The 16,400-nt window shown below is 48.2% G+C and overlaps 5 protein-coding genes across 5 annotated transcripts; 2 read left to right on the forward strand and 3 right to left on the reverse strand.

The window, feature by feature from the left end:
- Positions 1–208: 208 nt before the first annotated feature.
- TGAM01_v204024 (hypothetical protein) lies at positions 209–2,679 on the reverse strand (the record flags this gene model as incomplete). Its single annotated transcript, XM_018800572.1, has 3 exons — positions 209–2,359; positions 2,424–2,566; positions 2,640–2,679. 3 exons carry the CDS (start codon positions 2,677–2,679, stop codon positions 209–211), a joined length of 2,334 nt encoding a protein of 777 aa, XP_018666037.1.
- Positions 2,680–5,412: 2,733 nt separating this feature from the next.
- TGAM01_v204025 (hypothetical protein) lies at positions 5,413–6,780 on the reverse strand (the record flags this gene model as incomplete). The annotated part of the gene is made up of 1 exon (XM_018800573.1): positions 5,413–6,780. The coding sequence occupies one exon, from the start codon at positions 6,778–6,780 to the stop codon at positions 5,413–5,415; it is 1,368 nt and encodes a 455-aa protein (XP_018666038.1).
- Positions 6,781–9,001: 2,221 nt separating this feature from the next.
- TGAM01_v204026 (hypothetical protein) lies at positions 9,002–11,862 on the forward strand (the record flags this gene model as incomplete). The annotated part of the gene is made up of 4 exons (XM_018800574.1): positions 9,002–9,182; positions 9,278–10,667; positions 10,760–10,868; positions 10,930–11,862. 4 exons carry the CDS (start codon positions 9,002–9,004, stop codon positions 11,860–11,862), a joined length of 2,613 nt encoding a protein of 870 aa, XP_018666039.1.
- Positions 11,863–12,793: 931 nt separating this feature from the next.
- On the forward strand, positions 12,794–13,528 carry TGAM01_v204028 (hypothetical protein; the record flags this gene model as incomplete). Its single annotated transcript, XM_018800575.1, has 1 exon — positions 12,794–13,528. The coding sequence occupies one exon, from the start codon at positions 12,794–12,796 to the stop codon at positions 13,526–13,528; it is 735 nt and encodes a 244-aa protein (XP_018666040.1).
- Positions 13,529–13,683: 155 nt separating this feature from the next.
- Positions 13,684–15,958, reverse strand: TGAM01_v204027 (hypothetical protein; the record flags this gene model as incomplete). Its single annotated transcript, XM_018800576.1, has 5 exons — positions 13,684–14,101; positions 14,164–14,423; positions 14,506–14,866; positions 14,931–15,553; positions 15,605–15,958. The coding sequence occupies 5 exons, from the start codon at positions 15,956–15,958 to the stop codon at positions 13,684–13,686; spliced, it is 2,016 nt and encodes a 671-aa protein (XP_018666041.1).
- Between the last annotated feature and the right edge of the window lie 442 nt (positions 15,959–16,400).

Genomic DNA, 16,400 nt, shown 5'->3' on the forward strand with positions numbered 1-16,400 from the left:
CAAGAGGGCTTACTGATTTAAAAAAAACGGATTTTGGGTGCCCAGCAAGACATATCATAGATTCCCCTTTGCTAAAAAGAATCTTTTTCACTCTTTATATCTGAGTTCTACCCACATGTGATTGAATAGACAATTGAAAATGCTATATCACCCTGCTTTATACAAGACCACATGTCTTCTATTCAAATATGTGTCTAGTTTAATTCCATCATGCCTTGACTAATCTATCCGCCTCACCATCATCATCGCTTTCCTCTTCTTCCTCTTCGTCATCGTCGTCCTCTTCCTCTTCCTCCTCCTCCTCTTCACTTTCTTCCTCTTCAGTCTCTTCCTCCTCTTCCTCTTCCTCGTCTCCTTCTTCCTCAGCAAGCCAATCATCCAATGTCTTCGTCCTGCGACTCTCTCCAAGCCCGTTCGATCTGGCAGCAGGTGCCGACCTAACAGCCTCATCCAGCTTATCAGCTGCCGCTACCGCAGGTCTATCACTATCATAGCGTGATGCAGCAGCATCTCGATCAGGCTCACGCAAACGAGGATCGGGCTCTTTGCCAGGTTCGACCCAGTCCGGAAGAGTCTCATAACCTCTTAGACCGTGCAGACCGCCACCTCCAGCCAAGACAAGAGTCGAAGAGCCTAGCAAGAATCCTTTTCTGGACTCAGAGGGACTAGGAGCTTGGGGAGCCGGCTTCGGTGCGAGGAGCATCAAGGTAGCAAGCTGTGGCACGGCGAGAACGGCGCGATACATGCGTGCTCGGTCTCTCAGGTCAAACGACACATCGTATCGGACAAGAAGTAGGACATAATCCCATAGTCTTTCAATGGGGTGCTTCTCTTCCTCCATAGGCGGATCATCCTCTCCAACTCTGTTCTTTTCCGCCTCGCTCTTGCGATTCAAATGATGAAGATAGACTTTTGCACCTAGTAATAAAATCTGACGCTTGGCAGCCTCGGATTCGCTCGCAAAGTCTTTGAGGAGAATGCGGAAAACGTCCGGCGCGATGTTGTCTTCCTCGTTTAGGCCGGAAAACTCGCCCACCAGCCAGATGATTGTTGCCCTCGCTTGAGGGTCAGTCGCCGAGTCGAGATTCTTGGCCAGGCGCACGACAGTCCCGGCGTGTGCTTCTGCATCTTGTTGAATCAAGTGCCGAATGACCGTGAGAGATTCTGCGGCCAACGTTCCGTCTAAGCTGGTGATCTGACTCAGGAGGAGCTTTAGACACCTAGGAGCTGTAGCAGCGTCGCCCTGCGCGCATCGACCAATAGCTCTGACCGCTTCGCGTACAAGAGCTTTATTGGACCCCTGAGAGAAATGTTCCAGTTCCTTTAAAATAAGGCTCTTGACATGAACTGGGCTATGAGGGAAGATGAGCGTCAACACCTCAAGCTTTAGCTCCCAAATCGGAGCACTGTCTGTCGCTCGAACTAAAAAGTGGCTGGCATATTTGACAAAATCATGTGGGCGCACAAGACAGACCGAAACAATGTTGTATAAGGCGATTTGTTGAATGTCTTGAGCCCCTCTCAAGAGGGCAACTAGTGGGCCAATGGCGTGCTTCAGATGATCTAGAGTTCCAACATCGACATAGCACCTTGTGACTGCAACAACAACGCCCGAGTTTCGACTCTGCAGCAGAGGCCTGATACCGTTCAGCAATAAAGCTAGATCAGGATCGAGTGATGTCGGCTGAGTAGAAGGCTTTGACGAAGTAGATTCGGCGTAAAAGTCGTCAATGTTGCTGCTCTGCGTCTGAGCTTGGGAAGTATCAGATGCGGCAACTGGCTGAGCCCATCGAGGGAAGCACTTTCGTGCATAATAGGTCATCAACTTCAGCGTTGCTAGCTGACTCCACTCATCCATATCAACAATCTTCTTGACCAGTCCGCGGTAATGTTTGTGTATCAGATCGATTCTCTCAGGGCAGATTTCTAAAAAGGCCGACACCGCGGCACCAGCAACGTAGTATTGCTTGTCACCTAGTAGTGTGGCCAAATATTCCAGCAATTGGGGAGACTGGCTTGGATCTAGCCTGTAGCATTTGGGGATCGAAAGAGCAGCGGCTTTGCGCACTAGAGGGCTCATGTCGGCGACGCCCTTCTTGATCGCTAACGACACAATCTGGCTGATGACAGGTACACGAATGCCCGACATTGTTTTGAGTGCGAGGGCTCGGACTTGTGGATTCGTATCCGAGAGCGACTTTTGGATTGTGTTGATGGAGAGCAGAGCAAGATCGGGCTCCTGTTCGGCATGGCGAATGAGGTAGATGTAGACGAGTTTCTTGATTTCGAGATTCGGCGAGGCGACGTTTTTGACGACGGAGGAGAAGAAGGGGAGCGTTTTGTGATTTCGGTACATCATCTACAGCAGCACCAGCTCGTCAGTAACCGTCCACAAGGAGCTTCAAACAGCGAGCGTAACGCACCGCGATGACACGCCGCAGTCCTTCCAGCACTTCTCTTTCATTGCGGCTGTCGAGCAGCTTGCGCATTTGGTTGCGATCCAGCGGCTTGGAGCTCGTTCGCATGCCGCGCGTGGCCTGGGCAGCATCGAGCGTGAGCTCTCTGGCTGCGAGTTGGGCAGATTTCGGTCAGCTCTTTTGTCCAGTCGAATCGTAATCGGCGCGGGGCTTGCAACTCACCAGCCTCCAGCAGGCCGGAGATTCTCGATATTGACTCCATTGTGCCTGATAGGGCCTAAGGACGAGGCGTAGTGGCCCCTTGCAGCTCTTCTTGAAGCTGGCGACGGATGAGCCTCGTGGTTGATCGCTGGGATTGCTGGGATTGGCGGGAAGAAGCAGTAGATGTCAGGATTGAGCATGCAGCTGGGAAGACGGTCGAGATGACGTGGTTGGCGCTGGATCTACAGAAGGGGCCAGCTGAGGTTTAGCGCGGGCAGCCCACTAACGGCGTTTGCTGCGCATTAGCTACTAGTAGGTACCAAATGGCGAGGCAGCGGATAACTTCTCACAAGGGATCAATACAATTGGCAGCCTTGTGGTAAGCTGAAGGATAATCCTGACAAAAAGTCTCTCGTTCGAGATGTCCCTCAGCATAGCTCTTCATAGCTCAGCACTGCAGGCCTGGGCCGAGAAGAATAACACCTACATAGTTGCTTGTTCACAGTATTCGTCTTAGCTTCTTCTACGTCCAAGTATCAGAAGTTGAGAAAAGAAAATAACCATCTACCTTAATTGTCTCTTTCTAAAATGAATGCAATCCCTAGTATGTAGAGGAGCATTTGGAAACGCTGGCTATATACCGGATCCATTACAGCCGGACCCAAGCTGTCTTGAGTGCCACGGCGCCCGTTTTAGTAAATGGTGTGACAGAGCCGCTCATGTCATGGGAGCCTATACCATGATAGCTGGGCATAAACTCTTCGTCATTGGCGCTTGCAAAAGGAATACAATCATCACGAAAATGAGAATCTCTAGATTTGGTATACGCTGTATAAGAGTCGTTCGGAATCAAGCCTCGTAATGTGCTATCTCACGCTTCCAACTGTATACTTGAAGCCCCTTAGTTCTCATCGTTTCCATGCATATATCGCATATTAGCCAAACAATCTTAGCATATGCCTACCTATCTTCTTTGGAATAGTATTCGTGAATGCTAGCCAGAACCTCACTCATGTCACGGAAAGGTAGGCGGAAATGAAGACTGCGAGATAGCTTTCCCTAAAGCATTCAATTGCATGGTGATGATACAGCTCTTTCCAGTCTTGCAACCCAATTCCTTGATATTTTATCCAAGTCTTTGGCATACGTGAAGCCATACAGGACACGCAAGTAATCAAAGAGCAAAATTTGTATTCTTTCTTTGTGAATGCTGCCTTTTCGCGCAAGTAACTTCATACAACCCACCGCAAGAGCATAGGCTGGATAAACGCATGAGCAGCGAGCACGTCAGAGAATCAGATAACGAAGAGCGCTCCATTCTTATCGCAATTCAAAATCATCTTCTCTCTTCTGCATCTGCAGCAATCCTTTGACAGCTGTCGAGTGTCAGGTGACCTTGGTTCAATGGCAGTTGGCAAGCCAACCCCCACAGCCTGCGCAGTGTTTCCGTCTGTTGTGCCCTAAGGGTTTGGGAGGGATATCCCGAAAGAAGAGATCACTAGTTTGTTAAGCTGATCTTCACTCTTGTGTTGTTCACAACTTCTCATACTACCTGGCTCGCGGAGATGGCACCGTTCAGGCCTTCTCCTGAACCAGACTCCGGGCAAGACGTCCCGCAAACCCTTTCTGCCAATCCTGCAGTCTCAGCTAGCCGTCCTTCAAATTCACTGCGGTAAGTCAATATCAGTTCTCTTCCAACAGATTCTCAGCTAAGCTGTAGCAGCCAAGGCCCTTGTCAGAGATGTTGTTATCATTTAGGCCGTTGGAAGGAGGGCATGGTAAAGCCCTCTTGCACCACAACCCCAAGTATATACCTATATCTTCTCCCATCGATTGATACAAGCAGTCTCTGACATCATCATAGCGGCTAGCAATAAATGCGGTCGCTGCGTTCGCGAAAATAAGAACTATAAGGGCGGAAAGCCCTGCGTTTACATGGACCCTGGCCACCGGTCTATTTGTCGACGACTGGAAACAGAAATTGCCGAGCGATTCCCGAATATGGCGAGTTATTCGATTAAACTCTTAGAAGACTCATTGTTAATCGACTTCTAGGCCGAGGTGCGACGTTTGCAGGTCCTTTGCCGCAAGTTTCTGCAAGAGTACAAAGGCCGAGAGAAGAAACAGAGCGAGAAAGGAAAGTCAAGGGCACGAACCACAGCCCAAGAGAAAACATCACCGACTGCTTCCGATTCCACTCCGGGAGTAACTCCCTTTCGTGCCCGAGAGATTATTTCTTCTCAAATCAAGCTTGATATTGCAAACTCCCTTCACTCCTTGTCTTCTACCTTTGCGGCGATGGCTGTAGGTTTCTTACACACTTTTCACTTATATCCTTTCTGACTTTGATCTAGCAACACTTTGGCGTTGGAAGCACCGTCACGATTTCGGCTAGAGAGTGTCCTTCTACTTGGGATGGAATCTTGCAGGCCGAACATGACTTGGTTCATGGCATCTGTGGAGAGGTAGAATACGATGAAGAAAACGAAGAGGGCGTTTTTTCGGAGGAAGAAGAGAGTGGAATGGACATTAGTAGTTAGCTACTGTTCTTTCTCTTTGCAATCTGGATTTGAAGATGATGGTAATCTTGAACGTAGCTAGACTGCCAGTTCAGAAGAAATTCTATTTATTGTACAGCCCATTTACAAAACAAAAACGGTTAAATTGACCTATAAACCTAGGTGCTTAGGGGTGGCACTAAGAGCCCTAGAAGTGGTAGAAACGATAAAAACAATAAAAGCAGCAAAAGCAATAACAACCGTAAAAACAGCATCAGCATCAGCAGTAGAAGATATCACGATTTGCGTCGCAAAAGTTTATCCATGCATGCTTGCCCCTCCAAGAAGCGATTACGGTAAGTTGGGACAAAGCTGACTTTAATAGTCTCGTTGCCGTCTCGAGAGTGTCCAAAAAGGATGGCTGTTTCCTTTTTCTCACTGTCCACAGTGACCACATTTTTCTCTTGTTTTCTGAAGTGCTTTGCAATTATGGCCTCCGTAGATGTGCCATTAGAAGTGTAACGCATGACGATCATGGCAAAGCCAGAGTAGAAATGATAGCATACCCAGACTTTCTGGACCGCGATGGGCATCCAAATGACCGAAAAGAACAAACCGAAGAGGAAGAGCAATCCAAAGAGGGCCACCATTGCGAGCTGTACTGCTTCTCGAAACCGGTTGCGCACTGGGTGCCCGTAATGGACGAAAAACTGTTGGACGACAGACTTGGGGCCTGTGAGAAGCATAAAGTTTCCTTCAGACTGAGGACAGTGAATCTCGTAATCACAAAAGTCTTCATTGGGAGATGTGAGATCCAGAGGTTCGAGAGGCTTCCGGTCTACTGAAAACACGGCACTGACAAGACGGAGAAGCAGGGGAGTGAGCCACCATAGCGCCCATAGTGATTTGAAATAGACAGCTACGCCGACGGCTGTGAGTATCGCTGACGACTCTGTGATGAATATTGCCAGAAAGACCTGAAACGCCGGCCTTCCAACGTCTGCGTCAACAAACGGTATCTTGGACTCCGTGTCTTGCTTTGTGGCTCTGGTCAAGGTCAGATGACTGACAGCCACCTTGGCCCGGACCTGGTCTGATCTGAGAACGGGTTTTCCATGAGTCTGATCAGTTGCTTGCTGTGTATCGCAGCCGAGTTTGGGGATCGGAATGTAACTCAGTGCGCGAACCCAGAGACAGTTACGCACTGACTCCGTCTTGATCTTTTGGCCATTGCTCGTCCAGCTGGTGTAAGTCCAATCTTGGTCTGGATAGAAAGCAGTTCCGAGCATGTGGCCAACCCGTGCCCCTTTAAATAAGCCGTGAGAGGACATGACATCCAGGGTCTTGAGCGCGATGATGTGTAGCGGCCCGCCCATGGGCATCAAAATGGCCATGATAGGGATCGATTTCAGCGTAACGTTTGCGTAGGAGCGCTGGGGCCATAGCAGACGCTCAAAGATCTGGCCAGTAGCTACCTCAGCACCGACATATCCGAGGACAGCACCGATAGCACCAAAGACTCCCGTATCAGGGTTGGCCATTTTGCTGGCATATGGCGAGGTGGAAGATGGAGAATCTAGAAGTGAGAAAAATGGCGATTCTAAAAGCGAGAGGAGCGTCTGGGGACGAAAGAACCCCCAGACACTGGTTGATGAGCGTTCCATGACTGTATTTTAATGCAATAGATGCCGTGTCGTCGTTGCGTTTGGTGCAGAGAACATGAAGTGAGGGTAATGAAAAGTGTAAGCGATATGGTCACACAGCGACGGGACCGGGTTATATATGAACGCGAAGCTGCATGCACTTTGTAGTTTACACAGTTCACTACTAGTAGGTACCTGACCTACCTAACCTCTAGTAAAATACCTGTGTCCTTAGCCTGACTTTGTTCATGTGGGCAGAACAGACATGACAGGCGTCAGGCATACCTAGGTAGGTGCTTTGATAGGGGAAAAGCAACGCATTGATTCTGTTGTTCAGCACTCTACGTATAGATACGTGTGTGTGTCTGAAAGGCTTCCAGACGACTTATCGGAGGAGTGATCCTCAACGGATCTCTGTTCAGAAACACCCCTGGGGCGCGTAGGTAGTTGTCCATGTACATTCCCAATAACTACAGGTACCTACCTACCTAGGTAAGGTACATGTGAATATTTACATGTAGACCAACTAGTAAGTGTTAGATAGCGGGACTGGGGTTCTGGATAGGTACCTAACTTTCCTACACAATGTATATAGGTACTGTATCTACCTATTCATCATCAGCCCCATAAGAGGTATGGACGTGTAACTGCATATATACAGCTCTGCCTCATAGCTACCTTAGATGGCAGGGCTTAGGGGTAACAAAGACATTCTTGAAGCAGTGATGGACACCAATCTTTAGAGCTCCACTTCCCCCCAAGCATAGGTCGATGCTCAATGGGATGGGATGTCTTTCGTTTGTTTGCAAGATCAGCGAAAGCGGGATCGGAACCAGCGGTTTCTATTGCCCTCCTCCGCAGTCATGGCGTTCAATACACCATTGAATCAGTGGGCGTTGGAAAATGAAGGAACAAATAAACAAACGACATGACGCTAGAGTTACACGATGGCTATGACTGGACTCCGTTTGATACGAGTGGCGGGGCAACATTGCTCAATGCGCGGGTACAGCATACAGGGGAAAGACCAGGTTGATGCGCGTGCATTGATTCAGTGTAATGTACCTGATTCCAAAGACCTAACAATCAACTGTCTAGCTGCGCCTCTCGGAAAGGCATAGAATACATGTTTACAAAAGGCAAAATGTATCGTAACATGTGCTGCGCAGTTCATCAAGGTAGCCGACGCGTAGGTACTCTCGCCAGATTCCTCCCACGTGAGTTGTAAGATGTGTACTCTGACACACTTAAAGTTGGTAGGCTATGTGTCTGGGTAACTCGCTGGACAACATGAAGTTAGAAAATATGAAGAGCACTTGTATCATCGAGCTTGACTTGAGAAGAGAGCATCTCTCGAGCGCGAATGCGAAATACTGGGGTAAGATGTCAGGACTGAAAGAATATCGAGAGGATCCAGTGGTGTTAAAGTGTCTTTGATGCCACATCTGGACAACAATTAGGTTTCATCAAACACTTGTGTATGGCAGCTAGGTCCCATCAAAGGACTCGGTTTATTTCTGCCCTCATGCGGATAGTTGGTAGCCTTTGTCGCTTTGCATCTTTTGTCCCTGTGGTAACTACATGTACGTATGTAGATTCTACCCGATGCAGTTCAGCTTCTGTATCATCATCTAACTCTAGAAGCAATCAGAAAGCTAATGTCCCAGTGTACTCTTTCCACTTTTGGACGTTCTTTCGCATTCTTTTCACCATCTCGGCCCTTTTGTTATTGTAAAGCTTTACTTCTCGCGGATACATCGACTAGACCTATTACTTGCCACTTCGGAGAATGTGTAGAAACCATCGCTAACAGGTGGCCAGCGAAATATATGCTCCAAGTGACCAGAAAAGTACCCAATGTACTATATACTACGCATCCAAGATATCTATTCGTTTGCGCGGGCGATGAAGTGTGAACCAGATTCTGTTCAATAGCTATCTAGACTGATTTACTATGGTATGACGCATAGTAGGCGGAGTTTTCTTTCAAAGGGTCATCCCGAAAATAGAAGGGCGGCATGTTCAAAGAATCTTGGAGGGCGCAGTTCGGAAACGGGACAGCCGCACGTACAAAGGGCTCAAAGAACCCAAAGTGTTCAAAGAATCCACAGTGTCCGCAGCGTTCAAAGTTTGCAGAATATGTAGTAGTACCGTGGGTTTCCTTTTCTTTGTGTATAAACTGAGTTTGTTCACATGGCTATTTTCAATTTCTTCTCTTCGACATACTCGTGAACTGGCAAAGATGAACGATCCAAGACGCCTCTACTCCCTTCGCTCGCTCCCTGCATGTATCGCCTGTCCGTGGCTTGAACAAAGTCTGTACAACAACTTTACAGTACGAAAGACACCTTCTTTGAACAGATTGCATCTGAAACGAGTGCTATTTGTGACCGTCTACATGCCCCTGCTGATGGGCAAATGCGGTACGTTGGTGGTGGACATTTCTTTATGCGCCTCATCCTTAGTGGAGACGAGTGACATTCGTGATCAAGGTACTTACTATTTCCGGCGTATTTAGATAATGCCACAAAGAACATTCGAAACATTTTTGAACCCCGAAGCGCTCAAAGAAAGTCGAAAGCCCGCCCGCTGATGTCCCTGATTGAAGATGTCTACGCACCTCTAGACTGGGAAGTGACATCAAAGCCAGGAGCCTTGAAAAGTTATATAATGCAGAGTTCCCGATCGTTGATCAACTGGTTTCGTCTCCAGCACTTCGTCTCCATCAGCCATGCTGATCTACTAGGAGAAGAGCAGCGAAACTCATACCGGCTGCTCTTTGACTGGTGGACAGCAGCCTACGGTCGCCCTTCGACTCCTCTCTTATACTGCTCTCAGTTACAGTTTCTTGTTCATCAGACACCACGCTTGAGACGCTTCACCGATAGATACAAAGAGCTGTGGATCTGCATACAGAGCAACCTTTCAGAGACACTGAGCGACTTGCAGTCCAGAGAGGCAGGACATTCCGATTACGACAAGGCCTTATATCGACTCTTCGTGGCTGAATTCGGCGACTTTCGCACATGCGTCGATGAAGCCAGCGAAGGCTACTCTACACTGCGCGCTCATAGGATACATGCGGCAAGAGAGGCCTATTACCGGCAAGCCTCGTTGCATTGTTCGCAAATAAGCGACCGGAGTTCTGATACTCGGCCTGGATCCTTTAGTCCTATGCTTGCCAGCAGAAATGGGACTGGATTCACACACGAGTGTTCCTGGGTTCGTCCAGTCGAAGCGTCCAGTCTATGCCCCCCCCCGACACTTGATTGTGGCCCTCGTATCGCAGCATGTCCATGGCTCAAGGACAAGCAGGAGGATTCCTTTGGCCTTGGTGGATGGCCCGAGTATCTGTGGCATCTAAATAACAGATGCTTGGTCCGAACTCGGGACTTGGGCCCAAAGCGTCCTGCCTATACTGCGATCAGTCATACATGGGGCAGATGGATGAGCGAAAACGATGGATACTACATACCAAACGGCATGAAGTATCGTGTCCCTCAAAATGCCATGTTCGATATAAAATCTCTACCGCAAAGCCTACATCGCCTTGGTACCAAGATTGATACCGATTACGCCTGGTTAGATCTAGTCTGTATACCACAGGGATGCAAGGGCGAAGCGTTAGACAAAGAGCATAGCATTCTCAAAAGGCAAGAAATATCACGACAAGGCTCAATATTCCGCAATGCTAAGCGTGCAATTGCTTGGTTCCATGACGTCGATGATTTTTCTTGCCTTGGAGGGCTCATCGAATTCGCTGCCTTGTCAATGATCGGCATAGACGAGACGCTCAAGGAGGAGTCGCAGCATGAGCGAGAGCGGAGAATGGCTGGAGCATTGTCGCAGATGGAGGATGGGTTAACAGAGCTCTCTTCAAAGCCGGAGGATACGCCCAAAGGGCCGGAGTTCCAGCAATGGAGCAAGCAACAGATGGGACATGGGGAAGAAACGAGCCAACCTATAAACTTCTGGTTCACTTCCCTATGGACGCTACAAGAACTGTGTCTAAGACCCGACATGTGGCTTGCGACATGGGATTGGAAGTTTCTTTGTTTGGGAGGAAACACTCGGATACCTTTAAATGGGGCTTTGTGTATCCTCCAGAAGTATGAAAAGAGCCTTACTCCCGGAAGCATCACGGAACCACACCTGCTTGACGCAATATAGGAGTTGCGCAAGTGGGAAACGTTGACCGGCCTCAGCGAGCTCCTGAGCCTCCGACAGATTGACATTATTCGGCTTAAAGACCTGCGGTACTGCAAAGAAGGGAGGTCAGAGGCCATAATGTCGGTTGTTGGTGCCAGCCGGTGGTACGATCGAGTTGTCGCGGGTCAATACAGTCCGGAGTCGGATTTGATTCTTAATAAGTACTGCAGAGCGTTCATCAGCGAGGTAAAACGCTTGATTCCGACTGAGTTTTACATGGGCTATACGAAACATGTGTCCATATATGAAGAGGGTCGGATGAAGGCAGCGCACACTTTTACCTGCTTCGATGGCAAAGGCACCGTACGCGACTATTCAGCCTCGGGCTCGTCTGGAACAAGTGGCTCTCTGATGCCATTCGGAACAGCCGGTGAATGCTTTGGGACAAACGCGGCTCTTTGGCTAGGCAACCAGCAGGCACACGACTCGGTTTCTTCATGGGCCATCGATGAACTTGGCCGAGTTATGATCAAAAGGGCTTGTATACTAGCTCCAAGCCGCATTGCAGTCTCCAAAACCCAGGGCATAACCAACGCAACTATTCAAAGTGCTTTCGACGACAAACGTCTCAAGAAAAAAATGCCCCTTTTTAAAAAGAAGAAACCAATTAATTTGGCCGACCTGCCTCAATTTGGCAGGGGGGAGTTCGGGACATACTTTGTTGTTATATCAAGCCTTTTCGAAAACGCAAACTATGCTCCTGGATTTGGTGTGCCGTCTTCTCAAGTGCGGATCCAAGGTATAATGCTTCGCGCCGTGGGGCAAAAGTCTGAAGAAACTCGAGGATCACGACTGTTGATTCCTGAAGGATCTTTTTACATGACGTTACAGACAAAGGCCGGTACCCTATTCGAGCTTCCGGAAGAGTGTGCAGTTGACTGGATTGTGTTATAACTTCATCCGAGTACATTGTTTTCTCGTTGTATTGGATTATATAATAACTGTACCCAAGTACATATTTTTGAGCGAGATATCGCAAGACACATACCGTCGGGGATTGTAGTATAAAGCACTCATGACTAGAGTTAAACATAGAGAGTAATAGAATTTACATATGTAGAGAGTAATAGAATGTATCAATAAATCTGGAATACATATTACTTGTCAACCTCTAATCCATTACCTATATAACCATCAGTAAGTGTATTTGCAGGTGCACGTACCTGACTGTAACCTGGGTAATAAGTGCGTGGCTTTCATCTTATATGTCCAGTATATCTATAGGAACCGATGGTACCAAGGCAATTGAAATGAACCACATATGTTGGCACCCTTATGGGCCATAACTACAAAAAACTAGCTGAGCCAAGAAACAGCACCAAATGTATCGTTGAAACCCCGGATACCTATATAGATAAGCTGTTTGTGTTCCACCACCTTCGAGCGTCTTATTACTTTTTTCTATTTAGATGCTTGTTCTAGAAAAAAAAAGTTGCCGCCCCTACTCGTTACATACAGCTCAAATCTGCTATGTAATGGAAAGATAGAACATCATGCCAAATATAGAGATGGCTAACCAAGCCCCGTAGCGCTGGACGTCCGTAACAACATTCATTGGGTATATTTTCGCTGAACAATCAAAGCAATTTGTGACATGAATAGGAGTACTATAACTCGTATAATTAGATGCAGAACTGACTGTCAATAGTTTACCACATATATTCTAACAACATGTATCCGGAAACGTCCAATTTGTGATAATGGTGAGGTTATAAGAATGTGCCACGGGAAAACTTCGGGAAGATTATCCGCCGTCATAAACTACACAATTCACTTACATGGCTGATGCTCTTCACAACTCACAGCCGCATTTCAACAACTCATCATGTCATCATCATCTTCTTCCAATCCCATCGTCCTCTCCCCATATACTCCATCCGAACTCCTCCAATACATCGTCACTCACCACAGATACCCAACCACGATCCTCATCGGCTGGCCCAAGCACACATTCATCGAAGCTCTCACCGAGGACGTCAGCCTGCAGCTCTATCTCCAAGCGCAAGCAGCAGCAGATAGTAACGAAAATACTACTAAAAAAATAGAAGAAGACTATTCATCGACCAAACCACCTCAAATCCACCCTCTACAGCGCAAAACCCTCCTCCAAACCGCCGTCTCACGCCACATCCGCCTCTTATTCGTCCCCAGCAGCACTCATCTCCGTGCATTCCTCGGTACTTTTTCCGCCTCAGATTCCAAGATTCCACCTCCACCACCATCATCATCATCGCCAAACAAGAATGATTCTGGCCCGCCAATGCTCATTGTCTACGGCCTCTTGGAAATCCACCGCGACAGCGTCGAGTGGTCGGCTCAAGGCATCGGCACCACGGCAACCTACCTTATTGAGGCTGCTGCGAGAAACTCCTTCAGAGCAGCCGTGGTAGAACCAAGAGGGGCAATGGGATTTGAAGCTCTGAACGAATTTCTAGAGGAAAAGTTGCCCGTTTTAAGCGGCACTGCTATGAAGAGTGATGAACCGTGGAGTGGACGCACAGTTGCTGTGAGAAGAGTGCTCGCTCGATGGTTTGAGTTTGAGCGGCAGGACAAGGGATGAAGTCCAAGTTACTGTATTTGGTGACCGGAAGCACACTCAAATACATCATAAAATTTAAAAGTTGCAGAAACAAATGACTATATTTATAACAATAGCAAAAGAGCATGCATCGTAAGTTCGTAGAAGTCTCGTCCTCTTTCATTATGGATTACATCTCAAAGAACATACGCGCTATCTGCCCACGAAAGCCAGGCTCGAGTATGGTGTTCGATACGCTCTTGCAATAGCTCAGCCCGATGTTTTCTGGCTTCTTCCTCGGTCATCGGCAGAAAAGACTCGTCGTTGTGTAAGTGGGCTCGTACCATGTCCAAGATTTCAACAGGCAGCTCACCGCCAGACATGTTCTTCTGTTCCAGTATCGCGACAAGATCCGGCGGGAGGTTTGCCAGCGTAGAGCCGTCGGACTGAAGAGGTTGTCTCAAAACTGCGCCAAGCCACCAGTCACGCTGCTGTGGCGGAACGTTGGCCGTAGAGATGATTCGCATACTGGGGTCAACAAGTCGTAGTGAAATGAGGTGTCTGGTTCCTGGCTTGCTGGGGTCCTTTAGCTTGATCGAAGACTCTTTATGCTGGCTGGACTAATTGTAAGCATCAATGAAGATGGATCGCTGGAAGGAAGACATATTCTGACTCACAACACATTTGGAAACGCCAACAAACGACCCTCCTGCATTTGCACGGCTCCGTACATCTGCCGTCTTGTGCCGCCGTCCTCGAGGCTCGTTCCGTGGGTGCGCTCCAACCAGGAGCATGTAAAGTTCGTAACTGACTCATAGACTCCACCAAGACCTTGCTCTGTTTGCATACAAAAAAGGATACTGCTAGGAGCGACATTTTCGCTATCCACGCAATATAGCGCTGTGGCGCAGATGTGTTCGTTCATCTGTCCATCAACCTAACGTTTGCCATGTCAGTATACAATTCGAGACTCTCAAGTCTGTGGGCGGGAAACGTGAGCAATTACACTCCTTACTTACGTGCCACTCCTTAGTTATGTCCCACTCACCAGCGGGAAATTCTGGTTTCTCCGGCGTGAGCTCAATAGATGTCATTTTGACTATGACTTGAAGGCCCGTCTTCTTGAACTTGTGGGCTAGGCGAGCTGTCTCACGCTGGGCATATTCTATGTCCTCGAACTCGGGCACGCGGGGGTGTATTGGATTTCGCGTTTCTTTCCACTCAACAATAGCTGGATCTTCCTCTTCTTCTGCAAATTCAACGTCGTCTTCATCTTCGTCGTCGTCTTCACTAGCTCTACCATCGTCTTCACCGTCATCTTCATCAACTTCATCCAACGGCTGGGGGCTTGAGGGATCCCAAATGCCCGCGACTTCGTCACTAGATAAGCTGTCAGTCATGGCAGAAAAGAAGACAGTTTACGAGGAAAAGTCGGAGATTTTACTTGATATCCTGCAACGGAAACCGAGATCCGGTGCGTCCAGCACCATTCTTCTTTCCATCTTTGAGTCGCAGGGATAAGCACTGATCCCAAGTCGGGAGGGCGGCTTCAATAAGCTTTTCGATGGTGCGGTAGATTTGCGGATATTTCTGAGGATGCAAGTTGTTGATGTAGCTCGCAAACTTGACAGTGCCGTCCTCCATGAATTCCACATTGGCAGGAAGCCATTGGTACGTGTTAGACCAATACGAGTCCAGCGAAGCCATTCCCCAACGGTCGCGACTAGGATTACTGATGTCCTTGGCGATGGGTTCTCCTTTTCCCGCCCACCTATGGATCGCATCAGTAACGCCGACAACTTCGTCCTGAAGCACCCTAGTTCGTCCGTATACTAGAGGATACATGGAAGGATGCACCAGATCCAACACCTGCTCATTGGATCTAGGGTGCCAGTTGGGTTTCGATCTTTGATCCAACTTGAGCTTGTTGAAGGCTTCCTGTAATTCAGCCCGGAGGCTTACTGCAACCAATACGTCTGACTTTGCGATGGCTGCAGATGCGTCGAGAGTAGGGATAATGCCCGTCTCCACGTAGTAACTGGCTTTATTTCGAAGCTCTTTGACGCACTGGTATGGTTAGCATATCGCACATCAGAGGGTTCCAATAGCGAGACAAACATAGTCGAAAGTAGCGGCATCCACAATCCCACGCGGCCGTCGCACCTCCCAGTCACGAGCATCCGGTCCTTTATCAGTAGCTTCTTTCCAGTAAACTCGATTCGGTTTCTCGAGTGCTTCTTTCCGCCACTCATTCACAATCTCATCGTTGAAGACCAGGTTGTGCCAGTTTTCCTTGTCGGTCAACTGTTCCATAATGTTCATCATAGCAACTTCACGCACGGGAAGCAGAGCGGAGTGCGAGTCACAACAATGCGCGTGTTGACCCAGCGGGTAAAACTTGTGATCTTCTCGAGGATCATATTCTAGAGGATAATGCCTCAGGGGCAGGCCAAGTCCGGGATAGAGCGTCATCTTCTTGTTGTAAAGCTGTTCAACCGGTGGCTTGATTCGGTAACTTCAAAATATTCACTGTTTAAGGAGCGGCGTGTGTGTTTGTAGAACGTGGTATTTCAAAAAATATTTCAGCTGATTCTAGCGCCAAGTTAGCAGCCCCATTTACAGAAAAGGCAATGGCCGGCTCCCACCAAATCAATAATCATGCCCGCATCATCGTCAACCAACCATCCCATACATAAATAGATTCCCTTGACAACCGCAACGCCCTAACCGTGGTATCTCTATCTCTGTCACTTATATATATACGCCTGTGAACCCGCCATTTTGTCGCCACATTCCAACATATGCATTCAGCCCATCGGGCTTCAAAATAAAAAGGACCAAATGTTACTCTCTCTCAAACTCGTTTAGCCGACTGTTTGCTCCATCTCAGTAATGTATAGTTTGATGTGGGCTT

This window comes from Trichoderma gamsii (assembly GCF_001481775.2).
Source record: "Trichoderma gamsii strain T6085 chromosome Unknown Scaffold_11.2, whole genome shotgun sequence".
Classification (NCBI taxonomy): domain Eukaryota; kingdom Fungi; phylum Ascomycota; class Sordariomycetes; order Hypocreales; family Hypocreaceae; genus Trichoderma; species Trichoderma gamsii.